Genomic DNA, 24,644 nt, shown 5'->3' with positions numbered 1-24,644 from the left:
TGCCATTTGTCTCTGTTTTAATGGATAGAAAACAACTTTGAAATTTTTAGTAGCTACTAGGATGATGACATAAGAGCCAGAAAAATGGGCAGTCTAAGAAAGATGGATAGAAGTGGCATTTTATTAAATCTCAATAGGAGAATACTAAAGGCTAAACTAATAATGGTATTGAGTGAACATGAAGGATCCAGTTATCATATCGTGACCCGAACCTTACCCACTGAAAGACAAGACCTCAAAACTCAAATTCTGATTTAACATGAAATGGCAATTTTTTAAAGGGATTTTTTCTTGAGTTAGTTGATTCCAGTATATTCCTAAGAGGAACCTCTCAGCATCTCCAACTAAATGTCATTTAGCTGGGGACGGATTCTCCTTTGACATGAATGGAAGAATTCATTGTTTTATGAAATGACAACAATTTACACACATCATTTAGGGCGCATGTAAATCTGGCATATACTTTCTGCTACAGTGTTCTAACTCTCCTATAGGTTTTCTTTTGGGGAGACTGACATTTATGCTCTTTCCTGTTCAAGGTTAAAGCTGGACTTGGTGTTAATATCGTGGGTGTCGCTGTGGTGATGCTTGGCATGTCCACCTGGATTGTGACTCTGTTTGACCTGTCTACTTACCCTTCTTGGGCTCCTCCAATTAGTAATGCGACCATGCCATGACAAGCATGAACATTATAACTATCCTGTGGTGAGTTTTGAGAACCATTGAGAAAATTCACTGCAGATTTGGCTTTGGGAAATTGATGACACATTTAAATTAGTCCTGATGTAGCTTTTGTGGTTCCAGTAAACGCTCAAAACCTGCTGGCATAACCCAGAGTTCACACCAAAGAGCGTCTCCGTGCCTTTATCAAGAAGCTCACAGCTGAGATTTTGCTCATAGACCCTATGCATCCTGCTTCAACGTAAGAGTAATTTATAACATGACCTTCAAAGAGATTAGGTGATTTATTTCATTTTATAGTTTTGGTTTGGTGTAACATTTCAAACATCAATTTAGTATTTCAGAAACTTCCCATAAAGCTAGAAATAGGAAATAAAACATACCAGTTAATTAGGTACTTGGATAAATCATTTCTGTAGTGTTGCTGAAGGGAATTTGTTGAAAAACCAAAGCAGTGGTCATCTGCTGGTGCAGAAGAAAGGTTTAATTTAAATGAAATCTCCACTCTATCATTTTAAAAAATACCAGATTATTTTTGACGTATACATATGATATGAAAATTGAAATTGAACTGGTAGTTTCAAAATTATAGTTGAATCCACTAAACAACAGAAATCTCATAGATAAGGATTAATGTCTACTTGACCTTATGGTTGGATTAATATAATTCATACCTTTATATCTCAGTGCACTAAGAAATGCATTTTGTAGAGCTGTGAATAATGCTTTCTATGATTTGCACTGTTAGCACAGTGTAGGTATAAAAGAAAGCTAAACACTATAAAACTATTAACACACTTATGTATATGTATAACAGTTTTGTTTATATGTTTATCTTATAAATACATAAATACAAAATATAAATATAAATCAGAAATACATAATGTCATATGTAAAAAGAGAAGATTCAGAAATCTAAATGAATTATCACTATGTATAGAGATAGAAAAAAGTAACATAACTCCATTATTTTCAACATTGAGGCAAAATATCAGATGAAAAATAAGAATAAAAAAGTAAAACTGTTGACATATTTACGAAATAAAAATTATTAAATTAACTATTGAACAATAATTTTATTATTACTAAATAGTTAATAATTTAATAATTATTAAATTAATAGTTATTAAGTTATTCATGGGCAAAAAAAAAAAGAAAAAAAAGAAGGGGTGTCTGAGTGGCTCAGTTGGTTAAACATCTGACTCTTGATTTCAGCTCAGGGCAGGATCTAAGTTTGTGGGTTTGAGAGCCCCATGTCAGGTGCTATGCTGGTGGTGAAGCCTGCTTGGGATTCTCTCTCTCTCTCTCTCTCTCTCTCTCTCTCTCTCTCTCTGCCCTCACTCATGCTTGCTCTCTCTCTCTCTCTCTCTCTCAAATAAACTTTAAAGCAGAAAAGGAAAGGAAAGGAAAGAAAAAAAGAAAGAGAAGAGAAGAAAAAAGAAATCTGAACATCCAAACAAAAATAGAAAGAGAATAGTCTCCTAGCACTCAGGATGTGAAAAAGAATAAGGTCTATTGACATTTCCTAAATTCGACTACAGGGGAAAAAACGACAATGAAAAACAAAATAATGTGCACAGTTAGGAAAGGATGGAGAAGTTAAAACATAACAATTCTCATGCTAAAAATAAAGTGGAAGACAGGTTAAGAAAATACTTTTGGTATTTTTAATCTTGATAGAAGTCATCAGCCCTCATTTGGTTTTTATGCAAATGATGGTACTTATAAGGTTGTTCTTGAAAATTAAATATAGCAAAAAGTAGTTTTTAAAAAGGAAGACATTCCTTTAAAAATTATATATTATAGATTGTCTATGTTCATTGTCTATTAGTCAATGCAAAATTTGTCATTTTTTAAAATATTTGTCCATTTAAGCCTTACAATATATTGCTGCTTTATGTATGTCTTCTAAGTTCCCCCTATTCACTTATTTTTTCCCTATCATATGTTATACTTTTACTTATGATCAATAGAATCTATTACTTTTTGGCTTTTTTTCTAGTCATTCAATTTATCACTGCTGAATTATATTATGTGATGAATACATTTTAATTATGAAAAAATGAAATGACTTTTCGAATTAGAGTGAAGAAGTTTTCCCTTCAAAAAAATAATACAAACATTTCAGCTTGATTCATTTTAATGAATTGCTTCCACAGCTGCCAGCTGAGTACAAGAAAAATAATACTTAGTCAAAATTTGTTTAAGTGAGCCATACTGTTCTCTTGCTCCACCTTTATGTTTAGTTGACATATCAAAAATGACTTAACTCATCCATTTCACATTTGCCCCATTTACATCAAAGTTCTCAAGCTATTTTAGTTTGAAAGTTGTATACTGTCTTTGGAAGTTTCCAAAAGGCAATCTAAACAGATGATCAAACAAATCTGTGTCCTCCCACTCCATGGTAGAGAGTGTTTTTGTTATTATCCTGATCCTTTCTTAAAGGTTAACTAGAAATCTTTGTCACTTTAAGTCCCAGTATCTTCCTCAGGATTGGCTCTTGTCTAGATAATAGTAGCAATTTCACTAAGTGCCTATTTACTGTCTGTTCATGCAAGTGTTTGGAGGCTCCACTGGCGTATGTGTGTGTCTTTCACTCACTTCAGCTGCCTCTGTACATGTCAGCATCTCTAGAATTCAGACTTCCTTCCCTTCAAATGTCTGCACTCTTTCCACCTCACTTGGTCAACACGGCTTTGTTCTCTCCTTTCAGCCTGGGAGGTAGGGAAGTATGCTTTTAACCAATGAGAGTCATCAACCCTGTTATCAAAAATTGATAATATAATATCCTGGTACCTTAGAAATCTTTATCAAATATTTATTTATTTTGAGAGAGAGAGACACACAGAGCATGAGTTGGGGAGGGGCAGAGAAAGAGGGAGACACAGAATCTGAAGCAGGTTACAGGCTCTAAACTGTCAGCACAGAACCTGATGTGGGACTCAAACCCAAGAATAGTAGGATCATGACCTGAGCCAAAGTCTGATGCTCAACCGACTGAGCCATCCAGGCGACCCAGAAGCACTTTAATCAAAGTAAAAATTATGGGGCACCTGGGTGACTCAGTTGGTTAAGCCTCCAACTCTTGATTTCAGCTCAGGTCATAATGTCACTGTCGTGGGATCGAGCCCCATGTTGGGCTCCGTGTTGGGCATGGACCCTGCTTAAGATTCTCTCTCTCCCTCTTCCTCTGCTCTTCCCCTGCTCACGTGCATTCTCTCTCTTCTCTCTCTCTCTCTCTCTCTCTCTCTCTCTCAAAAAAAAGGGGGGGGGATAAAAAGTTATTAGGTAAGTTTTCAGGATGCAGATATCAAAAACACAGGTCCCCAGACTGTGTTTGTAAAAGCAAGACCAGACTAGACCAAGAGTAAACAGTAAAACAGTGTAGAACTAAAGCAGAAATCAATGGGTTTTTCCAAATATGGGGATCATCATTTGCCTAAGAAGAAAAAGACTCAGGGTTTAAAAAAGAAATAAAGGAGGTTTTCTTACTTATAGTATAGTGGTATAGATACTGGGGGTGTTTTTAGGGGGAGTAGATTTTAAGCCAAATAATAAAAAATATTGTATAACATATATTCCTATGCCAGCAAGAAAATAATGGAAGTCCTCAAGAGAAAGATGATTGAGCACCAGCAAGCACCCAGAGACTTAACCAAGGACTGACAGTGGCAACTGTTAATCCCTAGACATCTCAAAATTTTCTTTTATTGGGTAGATACACAGGAAGCAAGGGATGGGTGACAAAGCCAGGACCCAAGCAAGTGTAGGTTGAATGGAAAACTACATTGAGTGAGGATCTCAAAGGGCTGTATTCTCAGAGCAAATGTGAACTGGGGGAAAAAAGCCCATCCTATAGAGGAAAACATCAAAGGAACCTTCATGTTTTGGCCTATGCACTAGGTAGAAGAGTAAAATCTCCCTTGAGAATTTGTAACTGTGCAGGTTAGGGGCCTAAACTCCCAATGCCAGTGTGTATTGGAAAAAAACCTTAATCTGAAACTTTATCTTAAAACAATCCCGGGTTGGTAGTATGCCCAAGTATCTGGCAAAAGGAAGGAGCACCTTCTTCAGCCTGGGGCTCAGAGAATTACTAAGGTGAAATCTCTGTGAGAGATTATAATCAAAACTTGTAAATTCTGCCAAGACGCAAAACATACTGTGCAAGAGCCTGAATAATCCAAAGGACAAAGGCAATAGATACTCTACTTATCAAATACAGAATATAAAATGAGGAAGTATAATGTTTGACAATATAAAAGAGGGTATGAGAAATATAATACTTGTGGTAGGCAGAATTCTAAAAATGTCTCCCTAAGTCTTCTGTCTTCTGGTTATTCAATCAAACACTAATGTAGGTATTGTGATGAAGGGGGTTTGCAGATATAATTAAGTTTATTCATCAGCTAGCCTTAAAATATGGAGATTATCCTGGATTATCCAGATGGGTCTAATGTGATCATATGAGCTTTTAAAACCAAAAGAGGAATACAGAAGAGTCAAGGGGGTGAGATGAGACAATGGGAAGTCAGAGAGATTGGAAGCATTATAAGGCCTAACTCATTATCGGTGGTTTTTGAAGATGAAAGGGGTTATAAGCCAGGAATGCAGAAGACTCTAGAAGCCGAGAATGACCCCTGGTTGAAACCCAACAAGAAAACAGAGGCCTCAGTCCTACAGATTCATGGAACTGAATTCTGCCAATCCTAAGCCTAGAAGTTGATTCTCCTCAAGAAACTCCAATAAGGAACACAGCCTGGAAGATGCCTTGATCTTAATCCTATGAGACTTGTTTTGGACAAGTCTGTTAATCTACAGAATTTTAGGATAATAATGACTATTGTTTTAAGCCAGTAAATTTGTGGTAGTTTTTATGACAACAATAGAAATCAAATAAAATAAGGAATGAGAGACTGTAAAAAGTGACCAGATAGATCTGAAAAAGTATCAAATAGAAATTTTAGACATGAAAACTATAAGTTAAGTTAAAAACTTAATGAATGGGTTAAATAGCACATTTTACAAACCAGTAAAGTGTGTGAACTTGACAACACATTCCCAAAAAAATTAATTAGAATGCAACACAGAGATAGACAAAAGGAGCCCTGAAATGGAAGTAAAGAAAAATACAAGCTAGAATGCCAAATTATAACATATGTTTAATTAGAATTCCAAGAGTAGATTTAAAAAATGAAGGAGACACAATCACTGAATACAATGAGTGACAGTTTTCCAATACTAATAAAATAAACGAATCCAGATTTTCAAGAAGCATGATGAATCCAAAGCAGGACTTAGGGGGGAGAAACAGTAAATCTACACTCACCTACATGATTGTGAATAGTTGAACAACCAAGAGAAAGACAAGATCTTAATAGAAGACTAAGGCTTAGACTAAGGCTACTTTCTCAAAAGCAATTAGAAACAGTGAAGTATCTTCAAGTGCTAAAACAAAGAATTGGATATCTAGAAAATCTATGTTTTAAGAATAAAAGAAGGGACACCTGGGTGGCTCAGCCAGTTGAGCACCCAACTCTTGATTTCGGCTCAGGTCATGATTCCAGGGTTGTGGGATCTGCATTGGGCTCTGCACTGAGTGGAGCTTACTTAAGATTCTCTCTCTCTCTCTCTCTCTCTCTCTCTCTCTCTCTCCCTCCCTCCCTCCCTCAGCCCCTCTCCCCCATTCATGCTCTCTCTCTGTCTCCAAAATATAAATTAAAATAAAATTTCAAAAAAGAAAACTAAAGAATTTTCAAACTAACAAAAACTAAGACAGTTTACCACTAACCAAAGCTCCAAAATTACTTCTATTGGTCATATCAAAAGAAAAAGAATTCAAGGAAGAAGATAATGTGACACAATAAGAAATGGTGAATAATCAAACTGATAAATATATGGGTTTGAAAAACCAAGTAGAATTAAAATACTAGAAGAGCAAAATGTACAGTTCCAAGGAGACAAAATAGTCTAATTTTGCTCTCAAGCCCCATTTTCTTGGCAGTAGGACACTTAATCTAACTAAATCAAAGCCGAATTCACCATTTCAGTGTTAACGGATTTCAGAGTTTAATTTAGTCAAACTTAGTTTTTGTGTTTTCGATCCTCTCTCTTATTTCCTTCAGCTTACAGTTTTTATCCAAGTTTTGTGGACCGTACATGTGAAACTCTCACTGAGTGACTGTAATGTATCTAGTCTTTGTGATTAGACTGGCTTCCACCAAGATGCACAGTCCTCGGAAGTGTACAGTTCTCATTGGTTTTATCATTCACTTCTGATTGAAAGATGTACTCATGCGACTCACATCATCCCTAAAGTGAACATCTCCTCATTGTAACCACAGGCTCTATTGATCCACCGCTTGAAGGGCTTTCAGGACTTTGGATGCTCTCTGCATCTCTCTGGAGTGCTGGCAGTCTGAGGAGGAAAGTGTTTCTAAGCCCCACCTGTACCACACTCCTTCCCATTAGTCTGCTTTCCTGCTGGACTGCATGTTAAGTGCAAGGGAGAGAGAGCCTGAAGCTCACATCTTATACCCAGAAGAGTCAGTATATTCATTCATTCATTCATTCATTCATTAAATAAGTCATTAATTAATTACTCATTAAAAATAATGGATGCAACCTTATAGCCACAGAACAGAGCACATCAGCCTAGCTCAAATGGAGACCAAAACCATTGTTTGTCTTAAGAAGTGTTTATGAGCATAGGATCTGGAGGCTGATTGCCAGCACTGAATCCCTGCTCTCCACTCACGATTCCGTCTTCAGATGTGTTAGGTAACCTCTGTATGCTGCAATTTCCTCATCTGAAAATGGGAAGGCAGAAGGATATTTTCATGGAGTTACAAGGATTAAATGAGTTAATTACTCAAGAACACTTACAACAGTAACTGGCCATAGTAAAAGCTCAGTATGAGATAGTATTCTTCCCAATGTTGTATCATTTTTATTCCTCACCACAGCACACAGAAGTAATTGCACTCATAAAATCACTAGACTTGGTCAGACTCCTTCTTCAGGAGGCTCTTAGCCAAGATCTCATTGAAACCTTAGTATTTAAGTTAGAAAGGTTACTCCTAGTTCATAACACCTAAGCAGAGATTTCCAGAGAATCTTCTAATGTTTACCCAATAAGTTGAGAGAGAACACTGGAGGTGAAACAGTGACCAAAGTATGTATTTTTTTTAATGGACCTCAATTTATAGAATTCAGTGCACAAAGACTCTATAAGGAAATTTAGACACCATAGACAGTACTGTAAGCCAAGTTGAATAACTTACTGAAATAATGTGGCATTATGTTCATATCGAATGAGCCTCTCACTCCATTAAATGATTCTCATCATTAGTTTTCACTTCAGGGATTTTCAAATAGTTCAAAACTCCCCATGTTGCCAATGCTCCCTGGAGCATTGTATGCAGGGTTGTTGATGAATCCTGACAGCTGTAGTTCTGTGCACCTGCTGAGCTGAGCCTACCCTCTGACCTCCCCGCAGCAGCACGTCTACCGCTGGGCCACTGAGTCAGATGCTATGCCTTTGTGGTTATTGTTCTGTAAAAAGTACGCCCTGAAGATTACCAAAATATCAGAAATGTCACGCAGCCTCCTTCTTCATTCCAAGAAGATTTGTGTGCTCTTGAATCCATGTGAAATAGCCAGCATTTCCATTATTTTTCCTTATTTATTCCAATTGCTTCATTCTGCCCTTTTTTGTTTCTTTTTTGTTTTTTGTTTCTTGATGCATTTTTTTTTAAGCAAACGTGGTTTAGATTCCTCAGAAAAGTCAGATACTATGTTTGTTAGAACCTCAGAATAGCGATCTCTTAACAGTGCTTCTACACAAAGAAATTACAAATAGATCACTTTGCACATCTACTCCAGATTCAATTATGGCCAATGGATAAATTTGCAAATAGAGCTTGAAAATTACATACCTTATATTTCATACAACGGCTTTCAAATTCCATGTCATCCTGATAGAAAGTAGGGGAAGTTTTGGTGGCACAGTTTAGGAAAGAAAGAAGAGATGTTCTGAAAGCAGGAAATTTGATTTATTTTAACATGACTGCCGTGAAATCGGCTTCTACTTTGAAGAAAGACTTCAATTCCTCAAACAATTTTGTATGTGTTAGATGCTGGACTTCCGGACTAGCTTCCAGAGTCCTTCCTTTCCTAGCACTTCTTGACGGAGTTGAGGGACTTTTACCACCTTAGACAATTAAAATAAGCTGTGTACCAGAAACAAACATTTTTGAGACTAGAACAAGAACCTAATGAACTCTAGTCATAATGGATAAATGAACTGAGGAAGAATTGACATTTTAAAAATTTTGAGGGGCGCCTGGGTGGCGCAGTCGGTTAAGCGTCCGACTTCAGCCAGGTCACGATCTCACGGTCCGTGAGTTTGAGCCCCGCGTCGGGCTCTGGGCTGATGGCTCAGAGCCTGGAGCCTGTTTCCGATTCTGTCTCCCTCTCTCTGCCCCTCCCCCGTTCATGCTCTGTCTCTCTCTGTCCCAAAAATAAATAAACGTTGAAAAAAAAAATTTAAAAAAAAAAAAAATTTTGAGTCTCCTGACCCATGAACACACTGCATTTCTCTATTTAGGTATTCTTTAATTTCTCTGAGCAATGTTATATAGTTTTCAATGTACAGTTTGTTCATCTTTAAACACATTTAACCCTAAGTGTTGCTATTGTAAGTGGTCTTATATTTTAGCTTCAATTTCTGGTTGATAGTTGCCATGATTTAGAAATGCCATACATTTTTATAAATTGATTTTGTACCTGCACCATTGCTAAGCTTACTTAGTATTTCTAGTTGGGTTTTGGAGTGGGTTTGGGGGGTTTTTCTTATTGTTGTTATTTTGGTAAATTTCATAAAATTGTCTACATGATATCTTCTGTGAATAAAATCAGCAATATTTCACCCTTTCCAATCTGATTACTTTTATTTCCCATTTTATCTTAAAATATCTTTGTTTTTTCTTCTCCTAGTAGCATTTTTTTTTACCATTAATTATGAATGTTTGCTGTTGAATTTTCAGAGCCTTTTTAATCAGATTGAGGGAATTCTTCTCCTGCTAGTTTGCTGAGAGGTTTTTTTTTTTTTTTTTAATTAGGAATGGATGTTGGAATTTGTCAAATGCTTTTGCTGCACCTTTGGAGCTCATATTCTAGTTTTATTTTGCAGTCTTTTAATATGCTAAATTACACTGAATTAGACAAACTTTGAACATGATATTTTGTATTTTATATATTGTTAGATTTTGTTTACCAAAATTTTGTTAAGAATTTTTGCACCAGTGTTCAGGATGGACATTGGTCTGTAGCTTCCTTACTTTGTTGTTTTTGTTGTTGTATTAGGATAATGCTTGCCTGAGAGAATGAGTTAGGAAGCATTTTCTTCTCTTCAATTGTCTGGAAGAGTTGTAGAATTTAAATTATTTTAAATTTATTGAGATTCTTTATGAAAGAATATTGTTTATCTTGAGAAATATTCTGCCTTGAAAAGGGTATGTATTCTGCTGTTGTTGAGCAGAGACTTGTAAAGTGTCAATTGGGCCAACTTTGTTGATACTTTTTTCAATTACTCTATATTCTTACCGATTTTTTTTCCTACTTGTTCTGCCAATATATATCAAGAGAGGAATTTTGAAATCTTTGCCTATAATTGTAGAGTTGTCAATTACTTGCACTTTGACCTGCTTTTGCTCTATGTTTTTCAAAACTCTACTTTTTGGTTGGTGTGTAAACATAGGTTGCTATGTACTCTATGCCTTTATCACTGTATAATGCTCTTTTTACCAATGTTGATATTCTTCACTCTGAAATATATGGGTATTAATGTAAGTATACTTTTTAAATTAGTTTTAGCATAGGTTATCTTTTTCCAGTCCTTTATTTGTAACTGGCTTGTGTCTTTATATTTAAGGTGAGTTTCTTATAGGAAATATGATTGAATCTTGTGTTCTTATGTATTAATCAAATATGACTGACTCTGCTATTTAATTTAAGTATTTAGGTCTTTTGTATTTATGTTACATTTTGTATAATTGCATTTAAATCCACCATTTTGCTGTTTTTTCCTATTTTATTTGTTCCGTGCTTTGTTTCCCTTTTGTACTGCCCTCCTTTGGATTATTGACTTTTTTATGACTTAATTTTATTTCATTCCTTGACTTATTTATTGTAATATTTCTAGTTTCTTGAAGATTCACAGTATACATCTTTAACTATCACAATTTACATAATATATTACTGCTTTATGTGTAATATTCTTTTTTTTTAATTTTATTTTTACTTTTTAAAATTTACATCCAAATTAGCATATAGTGCAACAATGATTTCAGGAGTAGATTCCTTAAGCCCCTTTCCCATTTAGCCCATCCCCCCTCCCACAACCCCTCCAGCAACCCTCAGTTTGTTCTCCATATTTATGAGTCTCTTCTGTTTTGGCCCCTTCTCTGTTTTTATATTATTTTTTGTTTCCCTTCCCTTATGTTCATCTGTTCTGTATCTTAAAGTCCTCATATGAGTGAATTGATATGATTTTTGTCTTTCTCTGACTGACTAATTTCACTTAGCATAATACCCTCCAGTTCCATCCACGTAGTTGCAAATGGCAAGATTTCCTTCTTTTTGATTGCCGAGTAATACTCCATCGTATATATATACCACTTCTTCTTTATCCATTCATCCATTGATGGAAATTTGGGCTCTTTCCATACTTTGGCTATTGTTGATAGTGCTGCTATAAACATGGGGATGCATGTGTCCCTTCAAAACAGCACACCTGTATCCCGTGAGTAAATGCCTAGTAGTGCCATTGCTGGGTCGTAGGGTAGTTCTATTTTTAGATTTTTGAGGAACCTCCATACTGTTTTCCAGAGTGGCTGCACCAGCTTGCATTGCCACCAACAGTGCAAAAGAGATCCTCTCTCTCCACATCCTCGCTGACATCAGTTGTTGTCTGAGTTGTTAATGTTAGCCATTCTGACAGGTGTATGGTGGTATCTTATTGTGGTTTTGATTTGTATTTCCCTGATAATGAGTGATGTTGAGCATTTCTTCATGTGTCGGTTGGCCATCTGGATGTCTTCCTTGGAGAAGTGTCTATTCATGTCTTTCGCCCATTTCTTCACTGGATTATTTGTTTTTTGGGTGTTGACTTTGATAAGTTCTTTATAGACTTTGGATACTAACCCTTTATCTGATATGTCATTTGCAAATATCTTCTCCCAATCTATCGGTTGCCTTTTAGTTTTGCTGATTGTTTCTTCGCTGTGCAGAAGCTTTTTATTTTGATGAGGTCCCAGTAGTTCATTTTTGCTTTTATTTCCCTTGCCTCCGGAGACGTGTTGAGTAAGAAGTTGCTGCAGGCAACATCAAAGAGGTTTTTGCCTGCTTTCTCCCCGAGGATTTTGATGGCTTCCTGTCTTACATTGAGGTCTTTCATCCATTTTGAGTTTATTTTTGTGTATGGTGTAAGAAAGTGGTCCAGGTTCATTCTTCTGTATATCGCTGTCCAGTTTTGCCAGCACCACTTGCTGAAGAGACTGTCTTTATTCCATTGGATATTCTTTCCTGCTTTGTCAAAGATTAGTTGGCCATACGTTTGTGGGTCCATTTCTAGGTTCTCTATTCTGTTCCATTGATCTGAGTGTCTGTTCTTGTGCCAGTACCATACTGTCTTGATGATTACAGTTTTGTAGTATAGCTTGAAGTCAGGGATTGTGATGCATCCTCCTTTGGTTTTCTTTTTCAAGATTGCTTTGGCTATTTGGGTCTCTTCTGGTTCCATACAAATTTTAGGATTATTTGTTGTAGCTCTGTGAAGAATGCTGATGTTACTTTGATAGGGATTGCATTGAATATGTAGATTGCTTAGGGTAGTATTGATACTTTAACAATATTTGTTCTTCCTATGCAGGAGCATGGAATCTTTTTTCCATTTTTTTGTGTCTTCTTCAATTTCTTTCATAAGCTTTCTATAGTTTTCACTGTATAGATTTTTCACCTCTTTGGTTAGGTTTATTCCTAGGTATTTTATGGTTTTTGGTGCAACTGTAATGGGATCGATTCCTTAATTTCTCCCTCTGTTGCTTCATTGTTGGTGTATAGGAATGCAACCAATTTCTATGCATTGATTTTATATCCTGCAACTTTGCTGAATTCATGAATCAATTCTAGCAGTTTTTTGCTGGAATGTTTTGGGTTTTCCATATAGAGTATCATGTCATCTGCAAAGAGTGAATGTTTGACCTCCTCCTGGCCGATTTGGATGCCTTTTATTTCTTTGTGTTGTCTGATCGCAGAGGCTAAGACTTCCAATACTATGTTGAATAACAGTGGTGAGAGTGGACATCCCTGTCTTGTTCCTGACCTTAGGGGGAAAGCCCTCAGTTTTTCCCCATTGAGGATGATATTAGCATTAGGTCTTTCATATATGGCTTTTAGGATCTCGAGATATGCTCCTTCTATCCCTACTTTCTTGAGGGTTTTTATCAAGAAAGAATGCTGTATTTTGTCCAATGCTTTCTCTGCATCTGTTGAGAGGATCATATGGTTCTTGTCCTTCCTTTTATTGATGTGATGAATCACATTAATTGTTTTGTGGATATTGAACCAGCCCTGCATCCCAGGTATAAATCCCACTTGGTCATGGTGAATAATTTTTTTTTAATGTATTGTTGGATCTGGTTGGCTAATATCTTGTTGAGGATTTTTGCATCCATGTTCATCAGGGAATTTAGTCTATAATTCTCCTTTTTAGTGGGATCTCTGTCTGGTTTTGGAATCAAGGTAATGCTGGCTTCATAGAAAGAGTTTGGAAGTTTTCCTTCCATTTCTATTTTTTGGAACAGTTTCAAGAGAATAGGTGCTAACTCTTCCTTAAAGGTTTGGTAGAATTCCCCTGGAAAGCCATCTGTCCCTGGACTCTTGTTTTTTGGGAGATTTTCGATTACTAATTCCATTTCCTTACTGGTTATGGATCTGTTCAGATTTTCTATTTCTTCCTGTTTCAGTTTTGGTAGTGTATATGTTTCTAGGAGTTTGTCCATTTCTTCCAGATTACCTATTTTATTGGCATATAGTTGCTCATAATATTCTCTTGTTTTCATTTGTTTTCATTTCATTCGGAACACAACAGAATCTCTCCTCTTTCATTCTTGATTTTATTTATTTGGGTCCTTTCCTTTTTCTTCTTGGTCAGACTGGCTAGTGGTTTATCAATTTTGTTAATTCTTTCAAAGAACCAGCTTCTGGTTTCATTGACCTGTTCTACTGTTTTTTTTTGGTTTTGATAGCATTAATTTCTGCTCTAATCTTTATTATTTCCTGTCTTCTGCTGGTTTTGGGTTTTATTTGTTGTTCTTTTTCCAGCTCCTTAAGGCAGAAAGTTAGGTTGTGTATCTGAGATCTTTCTTCCTTCTTTAAGAAGGCCTGGGTGGCTATATAGTTCCCTCTTATGACTGCTTTGCTGCATCCTAGAGGTTTTCAGTTGTGGTGTTATCACTTTCATTGACTTCCATATACTTTTTAATTTCCTCTTTAACTGCTCAGTTAGCCCATTCATTCTTTAGTAGGATGTTATTCAGTCACCAGGTATTTGTTACTTTTCCAAATTTTTTCTTGTGGTTGATTTTGAGTTTCATAGCATTGTGGTCTGAAAATATGCATGGTATGATCTTGATGTTTTTATACTTACTTAGGGCTGATTTGTGGTCTGTTCTGGAGAATGTTCCATGTGCACTGGAGAAGAATGTATATTCTGCTGCTTTAGGATGAAATGTTCTGAATATATCTGTTAAGTCCATCTGGTCCAGTGTGTCATTCAAAGCCATTGTTTCCTTGTTGGTTTTTTGATTAGATGATCTGTCCATTGCTGTGAGTGTGGTGTTGAAGTCTCCTACTATTATGGTATTACTATCGATGAGTTTCTTTTTTTTTTTTTTAATTTTTAACGTTTATTTATTTTTGAGACAGGGACAGCATGAACAGGGGAGGGTCAGAGAGAGGGAGACACAGAATCTGAAACAGGCTCCAGGCTCTGAGCCGTCAGCACAGTGCCCGATGCGGGGCTCGAACTCACGGACTGCGAGATCATGACCTGAGCCAAAGTCGGCCGCTTAACCGACTGAGCCACCCAGGCGCCCCTCGATGAGTTTCTTTACATTTGTGATTAATTGATTTATATATTTGGGTGTTTCCACATTTGGCGCATAAATGTTTACAATTTTTAGGTCTTCTTGGTCTATAGACTCCTTGATTATGATATAATGCCCTTCTGCATCTCTTGATACAGTCTTTGTTTTAAAGTCTAGATTGTCTGATATAAGTATGGCTACTCTGGCTTCCTTTTGTTGACCATTAGCATGATAGATGGTTCTCCATCCCCTTATTTTCAATCTGAAGGTGTCTTTAGGTCTAAAGTGGGTCTCTTGTAAACAGCATATAGATAGATCTTGTTTTCTTATCCATTCTGTTACCCTATGTCTTTTGATTGGAGCATTGAGTCCATTGACATTTAGAGTGAGTACTGAAAGTACTGAAAGATGATGCTTGTTGAGTTGGAGTTTCTGGTGGTGTTCTCTGGTCCTTTCTAATCTTTTGTTGCTTTTGGTTTGTATTTATTTATATATATATTTTTTTTTCATCTTTTCTCCCTTCTGAAAGTCCCCCTTAACATTTCTTGCAGGACTGGTTTAGTGGTCGCAAACTCCTTTATTTTTTGTTTGTCTGGGAAACTTTTTATCTCTCCTTGTATTTTGAATGACAGCCTTGCTGGATAAAGAATTCTTGGCTACATATTTTTCCAATTCAGCACACTGAATATGTCCTGCCACTCCTTTCTGACCTGCCAATTTTCTGTGGATAGGTCTGCTGCAAGCCTGATCTGTCTTCCCTTGTAGGTTAGCAACTTTTTTTCCTTTACTGCTTTCATGATTCTTTCCTTGCCTGAGTAGTTTGTGAATTTGACTATGATATGCCTTGTTGATGGTTGGTTTTTGTTGAATCTAATGAGGGTCCTCTGTGCTTCCTGGATTTTGATGTCTGTGTCTTTCCCCAGGGTAGGAAAGTTTTCCACTATGATTTGCTCACATAACCCTTCTACCCCTATTTCTCTCTCTTCCTCTTCTGGGACCCCTATGATTCTGATGTTGTTCCTTTTTAATGAGTCACTGATTTCTCTAATTCTTAAATCATGCTCTTTTGCCTTAATCTCCCTCTTTTTTCCTGCTTCATTATTCTCTATAAGTTTGTCCTCTATATCGCTGATTCTCTGTTCTGCCTCATCCATCCTTGCTGCCGCTGCATCCATCCGTGATTGCAGCTCAGTTATAGCATTCTTAATCTCATTCTGGCTATTCTTTACTTCTTTTATCTCTGCTGAAAGGGATTCTAATCTATTTTCAACTCCAGCTAGTATTCTTATTATCGTGATTCTAAATTCTGGTTCAGACATCTTGCTTGTATCTGTGTTGATTAAATCCCTGGCTGTTGTTTTTTGTGCTCTTTCTTTTGGAGTGAATTCCTTCGTTTTGTCATTTTGAAGGGAGAAAAGGAATTAATGAGGTAGAAAAATTGAAATAAAAAAATTAAAATTAAAAAAATTAAAATTAAAAATTAAAAGCACGCACAAAAATCAAATAGATAATGCTAGATCCTAGGTGAGTTTTGGTCTGTGTGTTGAAAGTGGTTTGACAGATTAGAGAAAGAAAAAAACAAAAGGGGGGAAGGAAAAAAAAAGGAAATCGTTTGAGAATTTGAAAAAATGAATACACTGAAGTAGACTAAAATGAGATGATGGGGGTAAAATAGAATTTGAAAAAATATACACAAAGGTAAAGAATGTGGTAGAAAAAAGTTAAAGAAGAGTATTTTTAATAAAAATTAAAAATAAATATGAATTTTTTCATTTTCTATATTTAAGAAAAAAGAAAATAAAGGAAAAAGAAAAAAGATAAAAAAAGAAAAAAGAAATCGTTTGAAAATTTGTAAAAGTGAATACACTGTAGTAGACTAAAATAAAATAATGGAAGTAAAATAGAATTTGAAAAAATTTACATAAAAGCAAAAACATATGGTAATAAAAATTAAATAAAAATATTTTTAACAGAAATTGAAAGTAAAAATGAAGTTTTCTCTCTCTGCATTCAAGAAAAAGAAAATAAATGAAAAAGAAAAAAAGAAAAATAAAGAAAAAAAGGAAATTGAAAATTTGAAAAGGTGAGTACACTGAAGTAGACAAAAATAAAATGATGGAAGTAAAGTAGAATTTGAAAAAAATTACACAGAAGTAAAGAATATAGTAATAAAAATTAAAGATATATTTAATAAAAATTGAAAATAAAAATGAAGTTTTTCTCTTTCTGTATTCAAAAAAAAGAAAAGAATTGTAAAAGAGAAAAAGGAAAAAGAAAAAAAAAGAAAGAAAAAAATTGAATAGATGAACCTGTGAACAGACTGAAGTAGGACTGAAATTGCTTTGTTTTCCCCTAGAAGTCAGTCTATGTAGCTCTTTATAGTCCATAAGCTGGTGGTGAGGCTTGTGTTCTTGAAGAGCGAAGTTGGCCCAGTTGGGCGGGGCTCAGTGTAACAGCTCCGCTCTCCACTAGATGGCACTGCTAGCCTACTGGGGTGGATTGTTGCCATGCACGTAGGTGCATACGTGCATGTGCAGGAGTGGTGAAAATGGCGCCATCCAGCTACCCAGTCTGTTCTCCCAGATGAGCAATTGCACACCCATCCTCTGTCTTTAGCTCTCGTCCACTTTCTGCTTTTTCTCTCTCCATGCGGCCCCAGGCAGAACCTCTCTCCCAAGTTTTGTCTGAGATGTGGCTGTTTTCCCTGGCCCCTTACTTCCAAAGAACTGCGGATTTGACCCATTCCAACCCTCTGCGGTTGGGTTGAATGAGCAATGGCTAAATGTCGGCTGCACCCAGGAACGCCCGCTGGACCCTGTTGTTGTCGGTGCCCCAAGACTGCAGCCAGATGCTAGACCACCCCAGAAAAAGTTCGTGAGACAATATAGCAGCAGCATTTCAGGGATTATGGAAAATCCCACCACACATGTGGCACCAGGCGTCACCCTTAATGACCTTCCCCAGCACCAGCGAATATGGCCGCCTTCCGGGCTCTGCCGGGACTGGGTGGCTTCAACAGTCTCTACCAACTGTCCTTCCAGCAGTGGAATCGCTTTTCCCCATGTGGCCCAAGAACCTCCTGGACCCCAGTCTGTTCCTGGGGATTCGCCCTTCCCAGGTATCGATTACCACCAGGTATCGAGCTGCAGAGTTGCAGCCTTTGTGCTCCCCTTGTTTACAGTCTTAATGGAATTTAAACCCTCTCCTTTCTCCTTTCTCCCTTTTTAGTTTAGACCCTGCGGCTGTTTCCAGTTTTTCCCCTTTCTCTCCAGCTGCTTTTGGGGAGGGGTGATTTTCCCGTATTCTACCCCCACGCAGTCTCCATCCTCTCTCTGCCCACAAAAGCGGTTCTCTACCTTTCGCAGCTTCTCGCTCCCCATGTTCAGCTCTCTGCACCGCATACCTGCTGAATTCTGTGGTTCAGGTTGTGCAGATTGTTGTGTTAATCCTCCAATCAGTTTTCTAGGTGTGTAGGATGGTTTAGTGTTGGTCTGGCTGTATTTCATGGACACAAGACACACAAAAAGCTTCCATGCTGTTCTGCCATCTTGGCTCCTCCCTTTATGTGTAATATTCTTAACAGAATTTATACCTATAGCCTCCTCTTACCACTTTGTGTTATTGTTGTCATACATTTTATTTCTATATAGATCATAAACTAAAAAATGAATTGCTATTTTTTATCTAAACAGTCAACTTTTGAAAATAACAAAAAATATTTGATTTTTTTCCACATTTTTCATTTCTTTTATATAAGCTTGCTATTTTGATTTCTACCTGGTATAATTTTTATTCTTTAAGCTTTTTTAAATCTGGAAAAAAATCTAATTTACCTTTATTTTGGAAAGATATTTTCACTGGGAATAGAATTTTAAGTTGATAGTATTTTTCTCTCAGAAAATTAACGATGTTCCATAGTCTTCTGGTTTATATTCTTTTTGATAAGAATTCCTAACTTTTAATTCCTAACTTTGTTCTTCCATATGTAATGTGTATGTTTTTTCTTCTGGCTACTTTTAAGATTTTTCTTTATTACTGATTTTATACAATTTTATTATAAGGTACCTTGGTGTAATTTTCTTTATTTCTATGTGTTCAGGTTTCATTAGCCTTCAAAGTATTTATAATCAGATGTTTGTTTTTATCAAATTTTGGTGTCATTTTCTTTGTTTCTATGTGTTCAGGTTTCATCAGGCTTCAGTGTATTTATAAAAGTTTTTTTTTTAATCAAATCTAGAAAACCTTCATCCATTTTTCCTTAAAATATTCTCTCTATGCCTCCTTTTATTTCAGGGACTGCAATTACACACATATTTGGTCACTTGATATTGTCCCAAAGTACACTGAATCTCTGTTTTTGTTTTCTGTTTTTTCCATCATTTTTTATGTGTGTTTATCATTTTGAATAGTCTCTGTTGTTACATCTTTAGTTTTACCAGTTCTTTCTTCTTCGTTGTCTAATCTGTTAACTCCATCAAGTACATTTTCCGTCTCAAACATTGTAATTTTCAACTTTAGAAATTTGATTTGGGTCTTTTCTATTTTTCCTGTAATTATTGAGCATACTCATATTTTTCTCTACCTTCTTGAACATATGTAATATAGTTTTAATAACTTTCATGTTCTTATCTACTAATTCTATCACCTATGTCATTTCTGTTTCTATTCCTGTTGCTTGACTTTTCTCTCTTTTAAGAGTCCTGTTTTCCTTCTTTTGCTGTCTGGTATTTTTTTTTTCAATTGAGAGCCATATATTGCTTATTTTACTTTGTTTAATACTATACATATACATATATATGCCTATATATATATTTATTTATTTAAGTTTATTAATTTCTGAGAGAGGGAGAGAGAGAGAGAGAGAGAGAGAGAGAGAGAGAGAGAGAGAGAGAGAGAGTCTCTCCATGCTATCATGGAGGGCTTGAACTCATGAATCATGAGATTTTGGCTTGAGCCAGAACAAAGAGTCAGATGCTTAACCGACTGAGCCACCCAAGTGCCCTAATACCAGATATATTTTTATTCCTAACATACTTGAGTGTTATTCTGGGGCATTCTTGCATTATTCAGAAATATTTTGATCCTTTTTAGTCTTGCTCTTAAGATTTACTGGGTGAGACCAGGAAAACCTTTAGTAGAGTGACATTTGCCTCATACTGAGGCAATACCTTTTTGAGTATTGTACTGGATGCTCCATTAATTTACCACTCTAGCTCATGGGAACATGAATTATTCCCAGCCCTGTGCTAGTTTTTGGAATTGTCCCATCTAATAATTTGATTAGTTCTTTCTTCACCCTTAGCTAGTTTCCTGAGAGACAGGCATTAATCAGTATTCAGCAGATTAGTGGACAGGATTCCTGGAGATCTCTCTGCACTTGTCAGTGCGTGTTTCTCTTTTCTGATACTCTGCCTGAAAACTACAGCCACCTGTCCTCTTCACACTCCCAGTGCCATCTATTCAACTCAGGTGATCACCAGTATTGGCCTGGATTCCCTTTTTTGAACCTGCTGCCTGGAAACTCTCCCCTTGTTGTAAGTTGGAATAATCATAGTTCTCAACGATTTCTTCTCTCTCAGAGATCACTGTCCTGTATTTCCTGATGTCCAATGTCTGAAAATTGTTGTTTCATATCATTTTTCCTATTTTTAGTTATTTGAGGCAGAGGGTGAATCCTGTTCCTCATGCTGTATCTTGCCAAAAGTGGAAGTATCTAGAAGAGTCAGATGTAATTATAATCTTTTTCTCCTAGTAAGGTTGGAATCAGGACAAGTGGAGTTAATTGGATGGTTCTGAAGTCTCCAATTTTAATCACTGGTGTATAATTCAGCTCTTAAATAAGAGAGTAAATACTGTATGAAGAGCCTCTATGGTAGTATTGGGAAGTAGAGAGGGTTGCTTCATGAATGCAATTTGAATTTGTTGAGTTTGAGATTTATTCACCACTTATGAGAGACTTAAGAAGAAATAACTAATGAGCACTTAAATAATCCGAATGTGAAATGGCAAATAGTAGTCAGACCTGCATTTCTAGTTTAAAATTAAAGATGAAGTGAGTCTGGAACATACAAAAAATGTGTAAGAACATCCTTTCTGTTGTTTCTTCATCGTCAGTACTACGATAGCTACCTGATATTAATGTCCTATATTGTTTGATATATTTTTAATTATTATTTTAATTCAGAGCTGAAGTTTTATGGCCCTATTTGAGAGTATACTATGACAAATGTAACCCATGTGTGTGTATGTATATATATATATATATATATATATATATATATATACACACACACATATATTTTGCTTATATGTAAAAATAATAAAGGCATATACAGGGATATATATATGCAGTTTTAAAATCTTGGGAAAATTGTTCAGAGAATAATTCAGCTGCAAAGTAAGTTCAACATGAGGAGGCAGGTCTCTGACAGAAGCTGTGATATGTGTGGTATGACAGGAATATTTTATCTTCACAGCCATGGGACTTTTTGGGTAGATCATCTAACAGATGTTAAATGAATAATAAATAATGACAGGTTATTCCGCAGGGTCTGGGAAGTAATTTTTTACTACAGTCCTTGATATTGCTCTCCATAAACTTTTAATCTCCGTCTCAGCTGGGAAAGTAATTGGTTCTGGTCAGAGCTGGGGGTCCACTGGGAGCGAGCAGTCCTCTCCTCAGGGAACCCAGTGGGTTAGTATCCCTAAGTATCCCTAAGATACGCTCTTATCTTCCTCTCCGTACAGAACCTACTCATGGGTCCTCCTTAGAATTTGAACAGGGCCAGAATCCATCATCAGAACTGGAATTTGAATTCTCGCATTACGCCTCTAGTCAGGACTGTATGTGTGATTTAATGTGCTAGATATTTTATACTTTGACTTAAAGCCAGCTTTATAGTTAATGTATTACTGAAGGCTAAAGTTACTTGTATTTACCTCCCCATATTTTTGTAAAGCCAGAATTCTGAAGATTATAAAGAACATAAGGGGTGCCTGGCTGGCTCAGTCAGTAGAACATGTGACTCTTGATATTGTTAAGTTTGAGCCCCATGTTGGTTGGAGAGATTACTACAAAGTAAAATCTCTAAAATAAAAAAGAACATCAATCATCCCATGAAGACAGAAATCTCACTGGCCACTATTTACATTCCTCTTCTCCCATCTATTTTCTTTATCTTCATTTATTCACTTGACTAAAGAATGTAAACAAGGAAAGAAAACTACATACAATTCCCTAAAGCACTATTGAACATTTCTAGTAGATTGCTTTTTAAAGTCTGTCGTTAGCCAAGTACTTCACAAAATATAAAGCATGTTTGCAAGAAAGAGAATTTTTAACTTAGCAGTCTTTGCTGTGCCTCCTGGGAAAACCTACATGGAGAGCAGAGGTGATAACTAAACACGCAAGTACTGTTTGTTGTGATATTACTAATCACATCTTATGCGATCTCCTCTGAATCTATTCTCCAAACATTGTGGATATTGAATAGCAATGAAGTGGCTCAATGAATCCAATAACACTCAAGGGAGTTTAAAGTCGACTTTAAATTTAGACTTTTGAGTATCATAACGGAGACAGACTAGTTTACCCGACTTCAAGACTTATTATATAGATAATCAAGACTATGTGGTATTGGTAAAGGCATGGACATATATAGTTAACACCGAATGAAGAACCATAAGTAGTCCCATGTAAATATGCCTATTTTGGACAAAGGTACAAAAGCAATTTAATGGAGGAAGGATAGCCTTTACCACAAATGGTGCTGTAGAAGTAGACATCCACAGACAAAACCAGGAAACAAAACAAAACTTTGACCTGAGCTTTATATTGTATGAAAATTAGCTTGATTGATAATGAGCTTAAATGCATAAATGTAAAAACATAAAACTCTAAAATGTTTAGGAAAAAAAATGAAAGAAAATCTTCATGGATCTAGGGCTTGGCAAAGAGTTCTTAGACTTAACACCAAAAGTATAATCCATAAAAGCAAAAATTAATAAACTGGATATCAAAATTTAAAACTGTTGCTCAGCAAATCCCCCATTAAGAGATTGAAAAAAAAAAAAACATGAAATGAGAGAAAATATTTGCAAACCACAGGGACTAATACTGACAATGTATGAAGAACTCTTAAAACACAGTAAACAATCCAACTAGACAGTGGGCAAAAGATGGGCACCTGGGTGGCTCAGTCAGTTAAGCGTCTGACTTCAGCTCAGGTCATGATCTCACAGTCCGTGAGTTCGAGCCTCGTGTCCGGCTCTGGGCTGACAGCTCAGAGCCCGGAGCTTGCTTTGGATTAGGTGCCTCCCTTTCTGTCTGCCCCTCCCCCACTCATGCTGTGTGTGTGTCTCCCTCTCTAACTCTCAAAAATAAACATTAAAAACTTAAAAAGAGAAAAAAAGAAAGTGGGCAAAAGATATGAAGATACACTTCACAGAGGAGCATATATAGATGTTAAATAAATACATGAAAAGATGTCCAAATCATTATCCATCATGTAAATGCAAATTAAAAACACAACGAGATATTACTACACCCATGTCAGGATGGCTAAAATAAAGAACGACAGCACCGAATGCTGTCAAGGATGTGGAGAAACTCAATCACTCAGTGCCGGTGGCAATACAGGTGGTACCGCCAGTCTGGAAGACAAATTGGCAGCTTCTTAACAAAAAATTGGACATGAAACTCCCATGTGACCCAGCAATTGCAATCCTGGACATTTCTCTGCAATCCAGAGAAATGAAAGTGTATGTTCATACCAAAACCTACGTGCAAATGTTTATAGCAGCTTAGTAGGAAAAGTCAAAAACTGGAAACAACCTCGATGTCCCTCAAAGTGTGAATGGACAGGCAAACTGAGACACATTCGTACCCTGGAACATGACTCAGTATGAAAAAAGAACAAACTTTGCACTGAGTCAGGTCCTTGTGAGGTCTCGGGTCCAGTGAAATTGGTAAAGTGTCTTTGGCCACACAAGTTGGCAAGGCATGCCTTTAGCACTTCTTCAGTGTTGGTGACATTTTGCTTAGTGAGGTGGTAAGCCTTTTGTGAGAGTAGCTGTAAATATTTATTACTGACATTGTCCTAAGTTCTCTCACCACAAACAGTAAATTATGGTGAAAAACAAAACAAATGTGGAGACGGAGGTTGGGATGGAAGGTGCTTTTAGAAGTGCAGACATCACTTTTCAGCTACACCTGAACTTTGCTGAACTGAGATGGATGCAATACTCTGCACGTTCAGGAGCAGTACTGAGCCAGTTTTTCTCCTTCCTCTTGTTTTTATTCTTCACAATCCATCTGGTTTTCACTCTTACTGTCTGAATGGCTGATAGAGTACCTTTTTATAAAGCACTCAGAATGTCTGTGTGAATTGAAAGATGCAGCACACACAATTGCGTGTTCTCAAAGAATTTTCACATTGTTCATTTTCAGTAGAGTCTGATTAAGTGCCTCCTAAGAGCCGAAGCAACAATCTGAACTATCAAAGCAATCAGCAGCCTATCTTTTAATTCTTCTCCATAAAATAATGTCAGCTTGTGAATTAGATTTTCCAAAAATTTTCGTGTTGACATTTTCTAATCCTTTTTTTTTTTAATTCCCTTAGAAAAAACATATAACAAATGCTGATTTAATAGTGCCTGCTGTCTCCCATGTATTGTTCTTAATTCCTATCAGCATATGTACAAAATTTTGAGGAAAGGGGCACCTGGGTAGCTCAGTCAGTTGAGTGTCAGACTTCAGCTCAGGTCATGATTTGGCTTAGGTCGTGATCTCATGGTTCGTGGGCTCCAGCCCCG

General features: G+C 36.5%; 1 protein-coding gene across 1 annotated transcript in view; it reads left to right on the top strand.

Moving 5' to 3' along the window:
• SLC13A1 (solute carrier family 13 member 1) overlaps positions 1-24,644 on the top strand; it is a 140,609-nt gene that overhangs the window by 97,768 nt on the left and 18,197 nt on the right. The window contains exon 15 of the mRNA XM_030308338.1: positions 540-705. Coding sequence (XP_030164198.1) covers positions 540-677 — 138 coding nt within the window. The 3' untranslated portion in view covers positions 678-705. The remainder of the gene's footprint in view (positions 1-539; positions 706-24,644) is intronic.

The sequence above is a fragment of the Lynx canadensis genome, chromosome A2 (assembly GCF_007474595.2).
Source record: "Lynx canadensis isolate LIC74 chromosome A2, mLynCan4.pri.v2, whole genome shotgun sequence".
In the NCBI taxonomy this organism is placed as follows: domain Eukaryota; kingdom Metazoa; phylum Chordata; class Mammalia; order Carnivora; family Felidae; genus Lynx; species Lynx canadensis.
The sequence above is the reverse complement of the archived record's forward strand: the minus strand, read 5'-3'. Positions and strand labels throughout refer to the sequence as shown.